At 35.3% G+C, this 18,111-nt stretch overlaps 1 protein-coding gene across 1 annotated transcript in view; it reads left to right on the forward strand.

Annotated features, from left to right (window-relative positions):
- CCDC30 (coiled-coil domain containing 30) overlaps positions 1 to 18,111 on the forward strand; it is a 98,933-nt gene that overhangs the window by 10,251 nt on the left and 70,571 nt on the right. The window contains 5 exon segments of the mRNA XM_033115461.1: positions 3,902 to 4,084; positions 6,159 to 6,279; positions 9,588 to 9,781; positions 13,484 to 13,579; positions 15,421 to 15,574. Coding sequence (XP_032971352.1) covers positions 3,902 to 4,084; positions 6,159 to 6,279; positions 9,588 to 9,781; positions 13,484 to 13,579; positions 15,421 to 15,574 — 748 coding nt within the window.

The raw sequence follows: 18,111 nt of genomic DNA on the forward strand, positions 1-18,111 counted from the left end.
CTAGAGTTGGCACACAATTCCATTTATTAATACATCCCATGCTCAGAACTTAGTCACATGGCTGTATCTAGCCAGAAGGTGGTCAGTCAAACAACTAGATGTCTTATTTCTGTGGAAAAAGTGATGAATAAATAAATATTCAAGGACAACTGGCAATCTCTGCCACATGCACTTGTATTTGTTCTAACTTCAGTGTGTTTCTTGCCACTTTTTCTAGAAAAATCTGGAGCTTAGCAGAGATGGATTATTTAATCCTCCAAACAACCCAATGAGGTAGGCATTACTATTTTATCCATTTTATTCTGGGAAAATCAGAGTTTAAAGAAATTAGATGACTTGTCTAAGTCACACAGCTAGAAAGGGGTTTGAACCAAGGTATGTCAGAGTCCCATTCCCAAGCTATTAATAACCATGATAGTGAGAAAGTCAGAGAGCCAAAGGCAGTGTTCTTAGAAATGGTGGCATTTGAAGGGTCTATGGAAGAAGAGGAGCTCAGGAAGAACACAGAGAAAGAAAGGCCAAAGAGGTCAGAGTTAAAACAGAGTAAGTGACATCACAGAATAGAAAAAAAGAAATACTTTCAAGAAAGGAGTGAACATATTCTGCAGAAAGATCATATATAAAAATAAAAGAAACGTGTCTGATTGGATTTGGCATTTTGAGGGTCATTGTTGACTGAGTTTGAGTACAGGGGTAAAAGCAGAAGCCAAAATACAGTGATTGGAGGAGTGGAAGACAAATTAGAAAGAGGACGATAGCTCAAGGGGGATGTGGTCGAATGAAGGTTATTTTTCTGTCTTCATTTTTAAGATCAGAGACATATTGAGCCAAGGGCAAGACAATATAAATAATGAGTATGGATATTGAGCATACAGAAGAGAAAACGCTTTCTTGAGGAAGCAGTGTGGGATGGGATCCAGAACAGGTAAAGGATTAGCTTTGATCAGGAGGATGGAAAGCTCTTCCACCGAGAAGGGAAAGAGGGCAGATGTCTAAAGGTGAAGGTTAGTATGTTGATGACAGTAGAAGAAACTTACAGTTTTATCATGACCTTAGTTTTGCTAGTGCTGTGGGAGACAAGGTCATCTGCCAAAAGAGGGGCAAGGTGGAAGTTCTGAATAGTTGCTGAGTGAAATGGTAGCAGAAGCTGGTAGAGATAGAATGACCCATGCAAGTAGCGAAGCTTGGCTCAGGCTACATACAGACCATGAGTTTGTAGCGGCTCCAGTCTGTATGTATATTTTCCTTTACTAGCACTCAGCATACTAAAATAGGTAGAGAATAATCAAATGGTTGAACTTTTCCAGGGCCAGGATTTACAAGGAAGGTAAGACAAGTAGCAAGATAATCGGAGACATTGGTGAGAGACTGAAATGATCAATGGGTCTAGGCTTGAGGGAGAAAACCAAAGAGAATCTAGTAGTTTGAGAGAAGATGTAATGGTCCAGGAACTGGAGGTCTCACAGTAATTGTATAATAAGTATAGTTTCAGAGAGCAACCATTAGTGTGGCTGTTATGTATATTTTTATGGAAGTACCTCAAAAAGTTAAACACAGAATTATATATCCAGCAATTTCATTCCTAGGTATACAGTCAAAACAATTGAAATCGAACAGATATTTGTACACCAGTGTTCATAGCAGCGTTAAGCGCAATAGTCAAAAGGTGGCAACAACCCAAATATCCACCAACAGATGAATGGATAAACGAAATACATACAATGAAATATTATTCAGCCTTAAAAAGTAAGGAAATTCTCATAGATGCTGTAAAATGGATGAACCTTGAAGACATGCTAAGTGAAATAAGCCAGAAACAAAGGGACCAGAATTATGATTCCACCCATATGAGGTACCTAGATTATGGAGATTTGTAGAGAAAGAAAGTAGAATACAGGTTATCAGGAGTTGGAGAAGGGAGAAATGGGGCATTATTGTTTAATGGGTACTGAGTTTATGTTTGGGATAATGAAAATATCTGAAAATGGATAGTGGTGATGGTTATACAATATTGTGAATGTACTTAATGCCATTGAATTCTACAGTTGAGAATGGTTAAAATAGTCAATTTTAGGTTTCATATATTTAACAGAGAGGGAGATGGGGGTAGGGGGAGAGAGAGACAGGGAGAGAGAGAGAGAAAGAGAGAGAGAGAGAGCTGGAAGTATAGAAGGTGGTGGTCAGAGTGGGACATTTGGAGTTTAGAATTGCAGGATTTCAATAGTAGTTCAGATGATGACAAAGGGCTTGGAGGTAGCCGTGGGGATGGGTAGCTAAGTAGAATGGAGATTAAAAGCACTGTCTCTGGGAGGGTGGTGAAGTCTAGGAGCTTGGATGAGTCAGTCATGCACTTGGATATTGACCTACAGCCTTCACTGTCCTGAGCAGCAAGCCCCCTTGGCTATGTTCCTGCTCACCCTGTGATACCCACAATCTCCTAGAAGCCAAGGATCCAAAGGTATTCTCAATAACCCCTATCTCCTTTTCCTTTCAGTATTCTCCAACCTAAGACTCTCCCACTCCACCTCTACAACATGGGGTAGGGGATTGTGCTACTCTCTGGGAGGAAGAAACCCACAGTATATGATTTGTAATACTTCTAACATTTATTTTCTAACAACGCACAATCTCATTAGTTTATCACAACTTGTTTTAACATTTTGGTATATTTGCTTCCAGTCTTTTCCTTACGTGTCTGGTTTTCCTATAGTTGTAATACTTTTGTGTTCTGCTTTTTCTCTTATCATTATGATATAGGCATTTTTCCATATTACCAAATAGGCCTCATAGGATGCTATCTATTCCTAGTGTCGGCTCTCTGATACCCAAGACTAAAACCACAAGTTACTGAATAGTGCTCAGAGACCCTGTAGGGAGAAGGAGGAGATGAGTGGGGACTGGACGATGGGGGTGAGGCAGGGAGGAACATGAGAAGATTTTTAGGTACAGGTCATGGGGAGGACACCTTCGGGTACAAAGATTCAAATCTGGGTCCCGTTTTCTTTCAATGTGAATATCAGATGCTAACTGAAATTCTATATATCGTCCACCAATCACTGTTGATATGAAAATAATAAGACTGGAAAACTTAGCAAGAAAGTAGAAAAGTAATAAAAATTTAGTTTTGCTGTTAAGAAAGCAAAGCTAGATATAATTAGGTGGACTAGCTGCAGTACAATAATAATTATGCTTATCACTACAATTTGGGTCAGATTGACTTGGTTAAAAGTTATGTTTGATTATAACAACAAGTCTCATTCATGGTTACTGGTTCTAGTAACACGGATACCACTTCATCAATCAGCAGACATTTCTCTTTCACCCATCGTGTATTGCAAGCTGTTATATAGCATCATTACTTAGAGCAAGAAATTTTAGAAGAGAGCTGAATGACTTCAACGTTAACAAAAACTATAAGACATATTCTGTGAGCAAAAGAATTCCTTGATAGTACAGAATTAGTGAGCTCTCTTGCCTCTAAAGGAATGCTTTTATTTCTAAATATTCAATAGAGGAAACAAAGGCTTCTTTGGAATTTATAACATTGCAAGGGACCTGTGGGAGATTTTCAGATTATTAAATTGCAAACGTTAGAACTGGGCAGACAAAAAATCTTGCATTTTTAAAAAAATACTCTATCATACATTTGTATGATATATGCCATGTCATTTCTTATTTTAGAACATATATAGCTATTCAAAACATTATTTTTTTTGTATTGTTAGCTATTTCATGTAAGTGCTCATTATAACTGGGTAACATGACCATTGATTAATGGGAAAACTAAACTATGTAGAGTCTAATTCTGGGCATATATACATATCAGATTTCTTGCATGCTCAGTTGTGTAGTGTGTATGTATACGTGTGTACACACACATATGCTTCTCTCTTCTATCAAGGGAAAAGTTCAAGTAGAAGACGTACTTCACCATTTCAAGAAAGAAGGAACTGAACCTCATGCTACTACAGAAGAACCACTCTATTTTGTCTAGTGCTTATTCTAGCACAGTAAAGACAGGCTGAGGACTGCTACCAGAAATCTGGCAGAGCTTACAGTGAAAGACATGGAAGAAATGAAAGAAGTAAGAGCTAATAGCAAAGTTTTAAGATACCCATGGTTTTGTTCATTGTCCATTAAGTTAACACATTAAAAACCAACATTTGAAATATCACTGTATAGTTTGCAAAGCACTCACATGTACCTTTTGTTTTTCATGAGATATATCAACAGCTCTGTATTGGTTTCCAATAGACTACATGTAGGATGTTGCCCAGAGATGACTGGTTGAACATCCAAATAGGTCTGTTCATGGTGGCTTTCATTATCTTGGTAAATTCCCCCTTGTCTCAATAACTAACCCTATAGCTAACTCTCTTGGTTTTTGGCTTAGAAATCTGCATGGATCTGCTTCTCAAAGGTGACTTGTATTAATTAAACTCACAGAGAAGTTTGTAGAAAAAGAGGTGCCAGCTTATTAATTGACAGAAATATAATTGCGAGAGGAACCAGGTAACATGTCTGGCTGATGCATTCACTCCCTACAGGCACACTACATAGGAAGCCAACTTTTAATCATACTCATATGTTTACTTGGTGTACACATCATTCTAAAATTTTATAGTACTAATTAAGATTTACAAAATAGGGCTATTTATACCTGCCCTTATTTCTGGACCTTGTTAATATCTAAAGCCAGTGTAGCTAGCCCTTTGATGAGTAAATAATGGCATCTTTTGACTCTCTTATCACTCTTTGATGTTTCCAGTACTGATCAACCTACTTTCTGACATATTCTTTCTTTAAATGAGTTAAGTCTCTCAGGTTGCTTGGAATTCACTCTGCTGTGTTTCCCCATCTCAGTTCAGATTGGTAACTTGTTGATTTTTAAATTTAACTCTTAGAAGGCAATCTGATTTCCAGACTCTTAAAGAGGGATGTTTCTCCTTCAGAACAAAAGCAGGATAACATAATAGACCATGAACTTTAACATGAGGTAGATGGGGTGAAAAATTGCCTTTAGCACTATCTCTCTGGATAACCTTAGGCAAGTAACTTAACTTCTTTGAACTTGAAATTCCTCATCTGTGAGATGAGGATGATAATAGTTTCTTCAAAAGGATTTGTGAGGTTTACACAAGGGAATGTGTATAAAACATTTCACACACATATTTGACATCTAACAAGTACCCCATAAAGCATAGCTATGATTATTAGAAATAGATATTATTCTTCCTGCCATTTTAAAAAGGAGAAAACTGAAGATTACCAGGAAGTTATAAAGTTAGACTGCAATCCTGTGTCCCTTATATACCATTCAACTTTTTGTTCAGATTCTGAGGAGCTGTGCAATAGGCTTCAAAACAATTCAGCAAAATGTAATTCAGTTATTCCGGGAGTCTACTTCTAATCAATTTGGCACTAGGTCGGGGCTCAGTCTCTGGTTCTGGCCCTCCTGAGTGTGCAGCTCAGCTCTTTCCTTTATCCTTGCATGACAAGACAAGTCCCTTAGCCTTTTCCAGGCTGCTTCCTCACCTATAAAGTGGGAGGCTAATAGTCCCATAGGGTTGTGGTGAAAATTAAGTATTTCATATCCTTAACACAATGCCTGATGCATATACTTAGCTTTCAATCTGTTATTATTAGCCATATAAAAGTACCTTTTGTGAAGCCGCCATATTAAGCAGAAACTATTTTTAAAGAACACCCAACAATTTATTTTAATAGATTGTCTCCTATTAACATTTCAGGCATCTTAATCAGTTTAGCATAGGAATATAAATGTAATTATTGTGTAAATTTTTCTCTGTTCATGGGTATCATGACCATATTTCCTAAACCATAGATAAGAAGATTTGATTTGAAACTTGATATATAAATGGAAAAAAATATTAGTGATAGTGACTGTCATAAAATTTGTGGTTACGTGTCATCATGTCTATGAGAAATGGTATCTGGTAACATAAAACAGGTGGAAGGAACTTTAAAGAGAGAGACCTACACTTAAGGAAAACTGAGTTTTCTGTTTGTTTCTCAGATTATAGACATGATAGTGTGGTAATCTCTTAATGGCTCTTTCACTTAATAGACTTTTCATATGGGTTAAAATATCAACCATGGACTACTAAGAGTAAGAAAATGTATTATTTTCTTTTTAGGTGGAAAATTATGCAAACCTTGTCTGTAATTTACCCGAGAAAAGGGAAACATTTTCTCATGGTTATGAAAAGGAAAACAAACATCTTATACATGACTTTAAAGAGCTCCAACTCAAACAGGGTAATTTCTCCTTTTGTAAAAGTGTAAATTTTAATTTTTTTCTAATTATAAATATTAATATGTGACAATTATAGGAAATTTGGAAAATGTATAAAAGTAGAAGAAATGGAAAAATTATTCTATGTCCTTCAATTTTCAATTTAATGTTTTAGATGTAGTTTTCGCCTGCCTTTTTAAAGTATGTATTCTGAAATATTTGTGAGAGAATGCAGAATGGTTATTTCCATCAATGTCTATTACAGCACTTACCACAGTGTGTCATAATTACCTGTGTCAGCTTCTCTGGGGCAGAGATTATGTCCTTCTCTCAGTGGTTTATGTGTTCCCCGTAGCACCTGCCTTACAAAATACTTAGCATATTAAGGACTCAGGAAATATTTATTAAGTACTCCAAAGCTATAAGGGAAAATACAGATAGGACCCCTTTATAATATCTACTTTGTTTGGCTCCACAAATTATAATTATTATATGTGGTCAATGATTATATTTCTTATTTTCACACACATTTATTATTTTCTTTGCTCAGCATTTTTCCTTGCATCTCAGATATTCCATTGGAATCATTTTTCTTTTAGAATTTCCTTTTATTAGGGTCTGTTGATGGAAAAGTTGTTTTCTTTTATTTTGAATCTCAGGTGCAGGGAAGGTTGAGTTAATCATAGGACATATTTCACATATTTCTACACTCTTGTTTCTTTTTTTTCCCCCTTGTTTTCCATTGGATATATTGTGTTTTTCTTCTGTTGGTTTAAAAGTTTGCATTCTATTTTTGTTCATATAGTGGTTGCGTTTTAAGAGTTTTCTTTAATTTCTTCCAGCATTTTCAGTTATTCTCAGCAGGAGGGTTGTGCAGGGCTCTAATCAGCCACACTAACAGAAGCTACCGTACGAGCTGCTGCCAGCGTAAATTAGCTTAGGAAGGACTGGTGAAAAGGGGAATGATGTCATTGTAATAGGGACGTTCATACACAGTTTTCCCCGGCATGTCAATGATTCACTACCAGCGAGCCTTGAACTTTGTACATGAAGCCCATTCATCCCACATTCTTCTGGGCTCCGTGTGGCCACATATTTTGCCTGGGAGTGCTCATTGCAAAGATATCTCTAATCTTTGTGCATTTGCCTTTGTTTCCATAACTCTGCAGACTTAACTCCTTTAGCTCACCTTCACAGCAAGCTTGATCTTTTTTAAAAAGATAAAGTTCCATATTTACTGTAGTATTCCTTTACTTTTTTAGGAATTTGTCATATCTCTTTAAATGCACCCGTATAATGATTAGGATTGTCACTGTCTTTTATAGCACTCTGCTACACAATGATACAAGTTTTGAGTGATCTATACCAATCTGTTTTTTCAATAAGCTCTTATTTTTAGTGAGCAAGTTTGCAAAATACAGTTGGGTTTTTCTAAGGAACACATATGGGAATCACATCAGAAATGGTTTATATAATTAAAGGATATCCTTTGAAGGTGGAGCTAACATGATTTGATAATGGGCTTAATGTTGGGTAGGAGAAAAGCAGAGAAGTCACTGGTGACCCAAAGCTTTTTGGCTTGAGCAGTTAGAATAGTGGGGTTCTTAACTGCTCAGATAGGGAAGAAGTGTTTTAAGAAAAAGATGTGAACAACTGAGTCAAATACCACTCACTGATAGGCTGTGTGGAATGAGGATACATAATGGACCATTGGATTTGGTCACATGGCGGTCATTAGTGACTTTGATGAGAGCTGTTTCTGGGGAGTGATAGATATGAAAGCCTGATTAGAGTGGTAGGAGAGGGAGAGGGGACGCAGGTATAATTGATCCTGTCTTGAAGTTGTGCTATGAAGGAGAATGAAGAAATGGTCCAGAAGCTGGAGGGCAATATGAGGTTGAAGGAAGCTTTTGTTGTTGTTGTTTTTAATGGAGGTATAGCATGTCTCCAAGATGATTATAATGCTTAGTTGGGAAGGAAGCTTGATGAGGCAATAGAGAGCCGAGTCAATTGCTCGTGTGTTGTCTTTGAGATAAGAGGGAATGGGATCCAGTGGACAAGAGGAGGGGCTGGCCTTAGGAGCAAGGATAGATACCGTAACGCGGACAAGAAGGAGGGCCATGTGGGAGCTGGCGGGTTTGGTAAAGGGAGCTTGCGGAAGTTCTCCTCAAAGTGCTTCTCTTTTCTCAGCGAAATAAGAAGCAGGATGTTCAGCAGGAGGGGAAAGGAGTTGTTGGAGATTTGAGGAGAAAGGGGGATGAAAGAATGGTCTAGATGTCTAGAGAATGAGAGAGATGACCAGGGAAATGTAGGAGGATTGCTGGGCAGCAGGAAGGGCTGACTTGAGGTCAGTGGACATGAGTTTAAAGTTAAACCAATCAGCACTGGCTGTGTAGTTTTGTCCAGCCTCATTCGGCTTCTGTAGCAAGGTTCAGAGGAGGAGCAAAGTTGGATTTAAACAGGTTGGAGTTTTGCCAACCAAGTATAATAGAAGGAAACAGGAACAAGGGGGCTGTGGATGTTTTCAAGGGAGAGATGCTAATGACGAACTGTGGAATCTAAGCCTGATAAGAAAGTAAATGAGAACAGGGGTGGGGTAAAGGGACATTGAAAAGTGTTTCAAGTCAATGGGTTACAGTTTCCAGCATGACCAAAAACTTGTTGAAATCGTGCTACTAGAAGTACATAGAAAGGGATGATTGGAGTATAGGATGCTTGAAATTGAGACTAGGGAGAGGCTACAGTTATTGCTAATGACAAGGGAATTACTATGGGGGAGGTGGCTGAGAGAGGGTAGAGGACTAGAGCTTTGACAGTTAGCTGGACCGAGAAGCCAGGGCACTAGAATAATCATCTACCCGAACATTGAAATCACCAAGAATTTTGGCAGCATTAGTTGAGTGACCTCAGACAAGTTATTTGGCTTGGTGGCTGAGTCCTCATCTACTGAAAGGGATAACCATGGTCCCTACATCATTGGGTTGTTGTAGGGATTAAATAAGATAAATTTATCTCAAATGCTTAGTACAATACCTGCCACATAGTAAGCACTCAATAAAACAACACATTTTAAAGTTAAGAACAAATTTTATATTTATGCAAGTAGTAAAAATATTCTCCTGCTTTAGAGACAGTTTCTCACTACTTCTTTTTGTTGTAATTTTGAAAGTTTGCAAATACCCCAGAGAGATGGAGAGAAGAGTAATAGTATTAATATAGTTTATTTTTTTTTACTAATTTGTTAACTAGTTAAGAACTCATTTAACATCTTACAGAATATTTACCTGCATTTCTTTTATCAGTTTTGTTTTTTGTTATTTCTTCCTAATAGAAGCACAAATAAAGGAGGTCGAAGAAATGTTGTATCAAGAAGGCTTGTCTGAAATAGCTCTGAGAAGCCCCAGTGAACAGATTGCATACTTACTGGTGGAGAGAAGTAAACTCTTGAGGAAACTGGAACTTGGGGACTCAAACCCAGAGTCACAAAGATGTCTGAGCAGTAACCTACAGAAAGAATTTCCCCAGGTATTTCAAAATTAACTCGACAAATGAATAAGAGGCAGGCCAGTTTTCAAATGCGTTTGTTCACTTAATCATTCATTCATTCAAATATCAGGAAGCCAGTTTTAATAGTGCTTAAGAACACGTGCTTTGTGTTTGGATGGTCTTCCTCTGTTCTTAAAATCGTATAGTGATTCTTCAGACCTTTTATAGCAATCACTTGTTAGCAGTATGTCCTTGAATAAGTGAGTTAACTTTTGCGAGCCTCGATTTCCTCCTCTGTAAAATCTGGGCTCAACTCAACTACTCCACAAGATGATCATGAAAATGAAAAAACTGAATGTATAAAATGCTAGAATAGTACCTCACACATTAATTAGCATTATTATTATTTATTGAGAACTTACAGTGCTTCAGGCTTTGTGCTAGTGGATGTAAAAACAAAGTCGAATTAGGTGATCTGGAGTTGGAAGTAACTTACAAGCTAATGAAGAGAAGAAAGAAACCAGTGGTTATAGTTCTATTATAAAGGAAGGCACAGAAGCTAGGAAAACTCCAGGGAGAGGCTGAGTCAGACAGAATGGGTAGGAGAGTCTTCCAGAGGAGGTAATTTTGAGTAGTATTTTGCAAGCTGAATAGGTGTTATCTAGATGAAGACCGTGCATTCCTGGCAGAAAAAACAGTGTATGATCATACTGGTTCGTGTGAGTGAATGCCGAGAAAAGTGGCTGGGGATATTTCAGGAACCATATAATGGTTAGACTGATATGCTAAGCTAAAGAGTTTGGACTCAGCACCCAGCAATGGTCCTGGACCATTAGAGGAATAAAAATATTTTGAATGTACAAATGATTATTATAGAAGGTCTGAAGAGTCACTAAATGATTTTAAGAGCAGAATAAGATGATCTGATTTGTGCGTTAGAAAAATCACTCTGGCTACAGTGGAGAGGGGTGGATTGGATAGGGGCCAAATTAGAAGCAGGGATTTCAGGGGAAGTTATATAATAATTGATTAAAGAATGAGAACCCAAAACAAGGTTCGGTATAAATAGAGAAGAAAAGATGAACTAAAGAGTTATGAAGGAGATGGAATCTGTCAAACGAATTGGACATGGTGGGAGTGAACTCTAAGGCTAGCTACCCCATCACTGTTAAGTCACAGTTTTCCCACTAACAACAGAAAGAATTAAAACATACTCCAAAGATTTTTTTGTTATTATGAAATGTAACTTGTAGAAATTTCATTGCCTTCCTAGTTACATTTTGCATAAGCTAATGTAGAATTAACCTGTGTATAAAGTAGATGAGAGAATTATTCCAACCAACTGGGGCCACATATAACTTGGAAGCCCAAGGAATTTTACAAGCCTTGATATACAGAGGATGCCAAAAACATGTATACACACTTTAAGAAAGGAAAGAACTGTATTAAAATTGTGATAGTCAACATATACCGATACCAAGAGATGAGTACAAGTCATGTTTGACTTCTGCGATTACAGGAGGTGCTTGAAGTGGTTACTGTCAGCGTAATTTTAGTACAGTTTTTCCCTTTCTTAAAATTTGTATAGATTTTTTTGGCACCCTTTGTATATACTAATTACATTTTACTTCATATTTTATTTTTTGGTTTTCTACCAACACAATCATATAGTAAAAAAAGATTGAAGCAGTATAAAATTGAATGAAAAATGAGTTATCTTCTAACCCCAAATCCTCAGTTCCACACTCATAAGCTACCACTGCCAACAATTCTTTATTTATTCTTCCAGAAAATTTCCATCCATTTAAAATACAAATTATATTCCATTATGCATAGATTTCACTTTCTGTACTAGTGCATATAGATTTGCCTTAGTTTTTTTGCAACTTATTTATTCTGTTGAATGGATGTATCAATATTTTACCACGTTATTTTTGAATGACAGAGGAGGAAGACATGACATTTCATGCTAAGAACAATCAAAGATTTAAAAGAACATTTTATTGTGCACTTTAATGTGTATGCAGAAAAAGAGTAAAACTTAAAAAGTACAGTTTAACAAATAGTTATAGAGCAAATACCCATATAACCAGTGGTCCTGTCAAGAATACAACGTTGCCGACTCCTTAGAAACTTCCTTTGTACACCTTTCTGATCACAACCTCCTTTCTCCCTACAAACGCATCCATCCCTAAATAATATACTTAGTACTTTAGTTTTGCCTATTTTTGGACATTATATACAAGGAATCAATTTTGGGAATTGCTTTTTTGTAAAACATTATGGTTTTTTTTCAATTTATTTTTTATTGAGGTATAGTTAGCATACCACATTACATTAGTTTCAGGTGTACAATATAATGATTCGATATCTGTATATATTGCGAAATGATCCCCACATTAAGTCTAGTTAGCATCCATCACCACTCATAGTTACATAAATTTTTCTTGTGATGAGAACTTTTAAGATCTACTCTCTTAGCAACTTTCAAATATGCAGTACAGTCTTATTAGCTATAGTCGCCACACTGTGCGACTGTCTTAAAATATTGATGTGATCTGTGATCATGGAGTATCTGTCCATTTATTTTTTACTGTATATAAGTAAAGTTTTATAATTTCTTCAGAAAATCTTGCACATTTTTTTGTTACATTTATTTCTAGGTACTTCATATTTTTCTATGCAAAATTTAATTTTCTAATTATCTGCTGCTGGTATTTAAAAGTTTAATTATGTTTTATATATTGACCTTATTTCTAGCAATCTTGCTAAAATCTTTCATTCATTTTAATAATTTGAGATTTAAAATTTTTTCTTCCTGCACAATCATATTACCTGAGAATAATGATATTTTATTTCTTCCTGTCCAGCTCTTACTCCTTTTCATTCTTTTTCATGCCTTACTATACTAGCTAGAATCTCTAGTATTATCTTGAATAGTAGACATACTTATCTTATTGATATTGGAGAGAAAGCATTCAGCAATTCACTATTAAGTATATGATATTTTGCTGAAGGCTTTTCTTTTTAATGACACCCTTTATCAGATTAAGAAAGTTCTCTTTTATTCCTACTTTGCTGAGAGTATTTATTAGGAATCATTGTTGTTTTATAAAATGTTTCTTCTATAGCCATTAAGATGATGAAATAATTTAGAATTTTAATCTGTTATGGTGAGAATTTCATAGATTAATTTTTCTGTTAAACCAATTTTGCATTCCTGGGATAAATCCAACTTGTTTATGGTTATGCTTTCTAGATATTACTAAATTAGGTTTGATAAAATTTTGTTTAAGGTTTTTACATCTATGTTTATGAGTCAGATTGTCCTGTGATTTATCTTTTTGTATTATCTTTGTCAGATTTTAATATCAAGGTTTGTATAACCAGTGTTAGCCAACCTTTTTTCATTATTGCCCCCTAACAAGATATTTTGGATAACTTTTCCTAATCACTCTCCCATGAAATTTTAATACTACAGATATAATGTATTTCTGTCTGTCTACTGTAGGCATATCTGTGCTTTGAACATAAAAAGAGTAAGATTTTTTAGCTCCCCTACAAATGAGTTTTTGCTCCCGTGGGTGTGATCTTGTTTCATTGAGAATGCACGGTCTAGCCTCAAAAATGGATTGGACTGTGCTCCCTCTTTCAGGTAGTTATTTTTTTCTATTTAAATGACATTTTTATTCATGAAGACTGATTGATGTAAGTTTCATTTGTCTCTTAATGTTCATTTAGGAGAAATTTGAACAAAGAGAACATCACCAGCCTATGCAAAGAGAGCATCAGAAACATCAAGAACCTGTGCAGCAGTCCAAAAAGAATCTGAGTGAGGTAAAAAAAAATTTACAATCCTTTACTTAATAATAGTAGCTAATTGCAAGTTAGCTTTTACCTTGGAAGTATTTTGTTTGAATATATTAAAATGTATAGATTCACACTGTAAAAATTATCAAATTGTACATAAAAATATTATAAACGCATCACAAAAATTGGGGAAGAAGAAAAATCAATTACTCATTTAATGCAATAGCTGATTTTTATTGAATGTATAAAAGTTAATCAGTGTGTATGACATCCTTCGAAAAACCACCTTGGGACAGTACATAGTTCTTTCCAGATATGTTTGGAGCTCCTCTTCGGGGGAGTCCTTTAAAATGTAAAGTACATTACTTTAAATATAGTCAATTCTCATGGAATTTATTTATTTATTTTTTTTATTGGGGAAAGGGAAAAAGACTTTATTGGGGAACAGTATGTACTTCCAGGCCTTTTTTCCAAGTCAAGTTGTTGACCTTTCAATCTTAGTTGTGGAGGGTGTCGTTCAGCTTCAAGTTGTTGTCCTTTCAGTCTTAGTTGTGGACGGCGCAACTCAGCTCCAGGTCCAGTTGCAGGGGGCTCAGCCCACCATCCCTTGCTGGAGTCGAGGAATCAAACTGGCAACCTTGTGGTTGAGAGGATGTGCTCCAACCAACTGAGCCATCCGGGAGCTCAGCGGCAGTTCAGCTCAAGATGCCATGTTCAATCTTAGTTGCAGGGGGCGCTGCCCACCATCCCTTGCGGGACTTGAGGAGTTGAACTGGCAACCTTGTGGTTGAGAGCCCACTGGCCCATGTGGGAATCGAACCGGCAGCCATAGGAGTTAGGAGCATGGAGCTCTAACCGCCTGAGACACTGGGCCGGCCCCCTGGAATTTAATTTCTTGATCCGGGGAAATGTTATTAAGAGCTAAATCCCGTGAAAAAAGTGTATACTGGGAATTTAACCAGTACACACTTCCTTTAACCCAAGATAAGGAAAAAAATATATGTGGGTGAAACTGTATATCATAATATTATTTTCAATAGCAAAAATTGGAAACTACCAAATATTTAACTGATTATATAAATTATGTTTTGCCCACTCTTGAACATTATACAGTCCTTAAAAATTATCATTACAAAATCTGTATATCAATGTGGAAAATGTTTCTCATATAATGTTAAATGAAAAAGGACAGGTAGTTGGACGTAGATTGTGATTATGACTATGTAAAAAATGTATGTGAATAAAAAATACTGCAAGGAAATATACCAATATGCTAAAGTGGTTTTGTTATAAAAATGGTAATTTGCTTGTTTTCTTATCTTTTAGGAAAATTTGTATAATGATTATATTTATATAAAATTAACACATATTTTGGATATCAAAAGCAAAATATAATTGAGACTGAATTTCTTCCTTGGCTTTTAAAATGCTTTAAAAATAATTGCAGAAAAGGAGCTCTAAACATGATTTGAACCTGGTTAAATGTGTTTATACCTTGAAATTAAATGAAATACTTCACGTGAAAACGTTTTACAAACTGTAGTTAATGTTCCATATAAATGAGGAATACTTTCTTTTTTGCCAGATGATACTCATTTTCATGATTAAATTTTTATTTTTTAATAATCATGTAACCATAATCTTTTAGATATGTTAGGTTGAACCACATGAAATTGCGTGTTTATAGGTCAAAAATAATCAAATATCACCAATTTTATATGGTTGAACTTAATAAAATAAATGCATATAAATGAAATATTCTGTATGCTAGCTTTCTTTATTGGCTTTCAAACACTTACAGGAAATAGTGCAATGTCATAAGAGTACATTTACTTTTTGTTTTATTACTAACAACAGTTTTATTTTAGTCCTATAATGAAGACCTGGAACAAAATAAAACATCACAAAACTGCCTAGAGAGAGATGCAGAACAAATAGCAGAGAGGTTAGAGAAGGCCCATGAAGAGATCCGAAGACTCATGGATGAACTGCAAGGGAAGGAGAAAGAACAGAGTAAATTAGGTAAGCTGTGGTTACAGACGAATGTTTCTGATCACGTTTTTAAGTGTAATGATGTTTTCTTAGGGTGCAGCATAAGTACATAGAGAAAATAATCTTTTAAGATAAACACATAAAAGTCTGATAAACAGCCTCATTTTCTTCAGTGTCCAGAAATTTTTACTGCAGCATAAGCATAACATACCCACCCCAAAGTGCACAACTCCTAAGTGTGCACCACTGAACAAGAAACTCCCAGCACCCCAGACGTCCCCATCATCCCTTCTCCGTATGTCTATACCCTCTCTCCTCCCCAGAAGTAACCAGTATCCTGACTTTCAGCACTGTTTCTGAGTTTTGACTACAGGCGGTACGTATTCTTTAGTGTGTTTCTTTTGTCCAACCTTATGTTTGTGAGATTCTTTTATGCTACTGACTGTAGCAGCTATTTGTTCAGTTTTCCTATTTGTATTCTATTGATTAAACATACCATAATTTATTTTATTTATCCTTTATATTGTTGATAGATAGTTATGTTGTTTCCAGTTGTGGTCTATTGTGAGTAGTGCTGCTGTGGATATGCTTGTACACATTTCTGACTGTGATCGACCTAAGAGTAGAATTATTGGATCAAAGGGTTCTGACTATATTCTACTTTGGTAGATTACTGCCGTACTGTCTTCCAAATCGTTGTATTAATTTATGCTCTGCTCAGTTGCATGTGAGATTTTGTTTGCTCCACATTCTTTGTCAATACTTGATACTTTCAGTCTTAATAACTGTACCTTTTCTGGTGAATGTGTAGTAGAATTTAACTGTGGCTTTTATATGCATTTCCCTGATAGCTAATGAAGGTGAAAACCCCTTTTATATGTTTATTGTTTTTGCTCATTTGGAGATACTATTTTGTGAAGTTTCTGCTCAAGTCTCATGTATAATTTTCTATTGGTTTGTATGTTTATGTTTCATTAATTTACAGGAATTCTTTATATATTCTGGATATGAGCCTTTTGTTGGTTATAAATGTGATGTTGGAGTTTTTTACAATATAGAAATTCTAATATTTATCAAGTCAGGTTTAACAGAGTTATTCTTTATGGCTTCCGGGTTTTCTACATTACTATATCATTATTGAAAATATTCACCCCTGGTGTGTTGTGGGTTTTTTTTTTTTTGGTGCTTTTATGGTTTCATTGTCTATATTTCAATCTTTGCTTTATCTATAATTTATTTAAGCATAAAGTTTAACAATTTTTAATTATCCCCTTTCTATGTTTATAATTTGCAATGATTTAAGAAATTAGACTGATTCTTTTCAAATGCAGAATTTAGGTTACTTTAAGGTCGACATCTAAAAATGTTATATGTATAAAATAATAATGATTCTGCCAAATTGATTGTGAGATTAAAAACAGCAAATATCAGAAGGCTTGAGAGTTTGTTAAGAATGCATTTTAAACAGTGAACACAAACTTTTCAGAAAATGGAATCATCCTATATCCTAATTGAGTTGGTGGGTACACAATTATATATATTTGTCAAAATTCATCAAACTATATACTTAAAAGGGTGCATTTTACTGTATGCAAATTATACCTCAATAAACCCAATTTTTAAAAAAGTAATTTGGTTATGTAAGTATAATAGGAAGCAGTCTTTGCTGCTTACAATACAGAAGGTGAAAGGAAAAGCAGGACACCTATTACTCAATTACATTTGGACACAATAAAACACAATCCCATGGCACCCTGTTCTGTCAGCAGTTGGTTGGTCTGGTAGATCCTAAGCTATTAACTGAAAGCTATCTCCACACTGAGGAAACTGGGGGACTGTTGGGAAGCTGAATTAGCAAATCCTTTTAAATTATCATGTGAAATATCAAAGTGTGCCCTATGTGTAACTCCTTGAGTCATCAATTTATAGCCATAATTTTTTTCTAGGTATATATTTTCATGACATTGTTTCCCAGGTATTAGCCTATTTCTTTACACCAACTGACTCTTTTAAATGAAGGGCTTTATTTTAGTTTATTCTGTGGTTTTCTCTCATTCACATCCAAAAACTTGGATGGGAATGAAAAATTTTGAAAAAAAATAAAACCTTTTCAAGAATAAAAAATAATTCATGTTAAATATTTAGAGTATTCTTTAAAAACAAATTGCAAGAAGAATATGAACTTTAATAAAAGATTTTAAGGATTTATTAATCAAATATAATGTGTGGCCTTTACTGGATTTTGATTTAAACAAATTTTTAACATTTATGAAACAATTGGAAGTTTGAATACTTACTGTATACTTATTGTTAAATTGCCTTAATCATACATAATGACACTGAGTTTATGTTTAAAAGAGTCTTTGTCTTTTAAAGATATATAGTGAAATATATATAGATGAACGATATGTGAGATTTGCTTCAAAATAATACAGCCCCCTACTGCACACCTACATAAAAATTAACTCAAAATGGAGCACAGAGCTTAATGTAAGGGTTAAAACTATAAAACTCTTAGAAGATAACTTAAGAGTAAATCTTCATGATCTTGGGTTAGGCAATGATAT

This window comes from Rhinolophus ferrumequinum, chromosome 9, assembly GCF_004115265.2.
Source record: "Rhinolophus ferrumequinum isolate MPI-CBG mRhiFer1 chromosome 9, mRhiFer1_v1.p, whole genome shotgun sequence".
Taxonomy (NCBI): Eukaryota; Metazoa; Chordata; class Mammalia; order Chiroptera; family Rhinolophidae; genus Rhinolophus; species Rhinolophus ferrumequinum.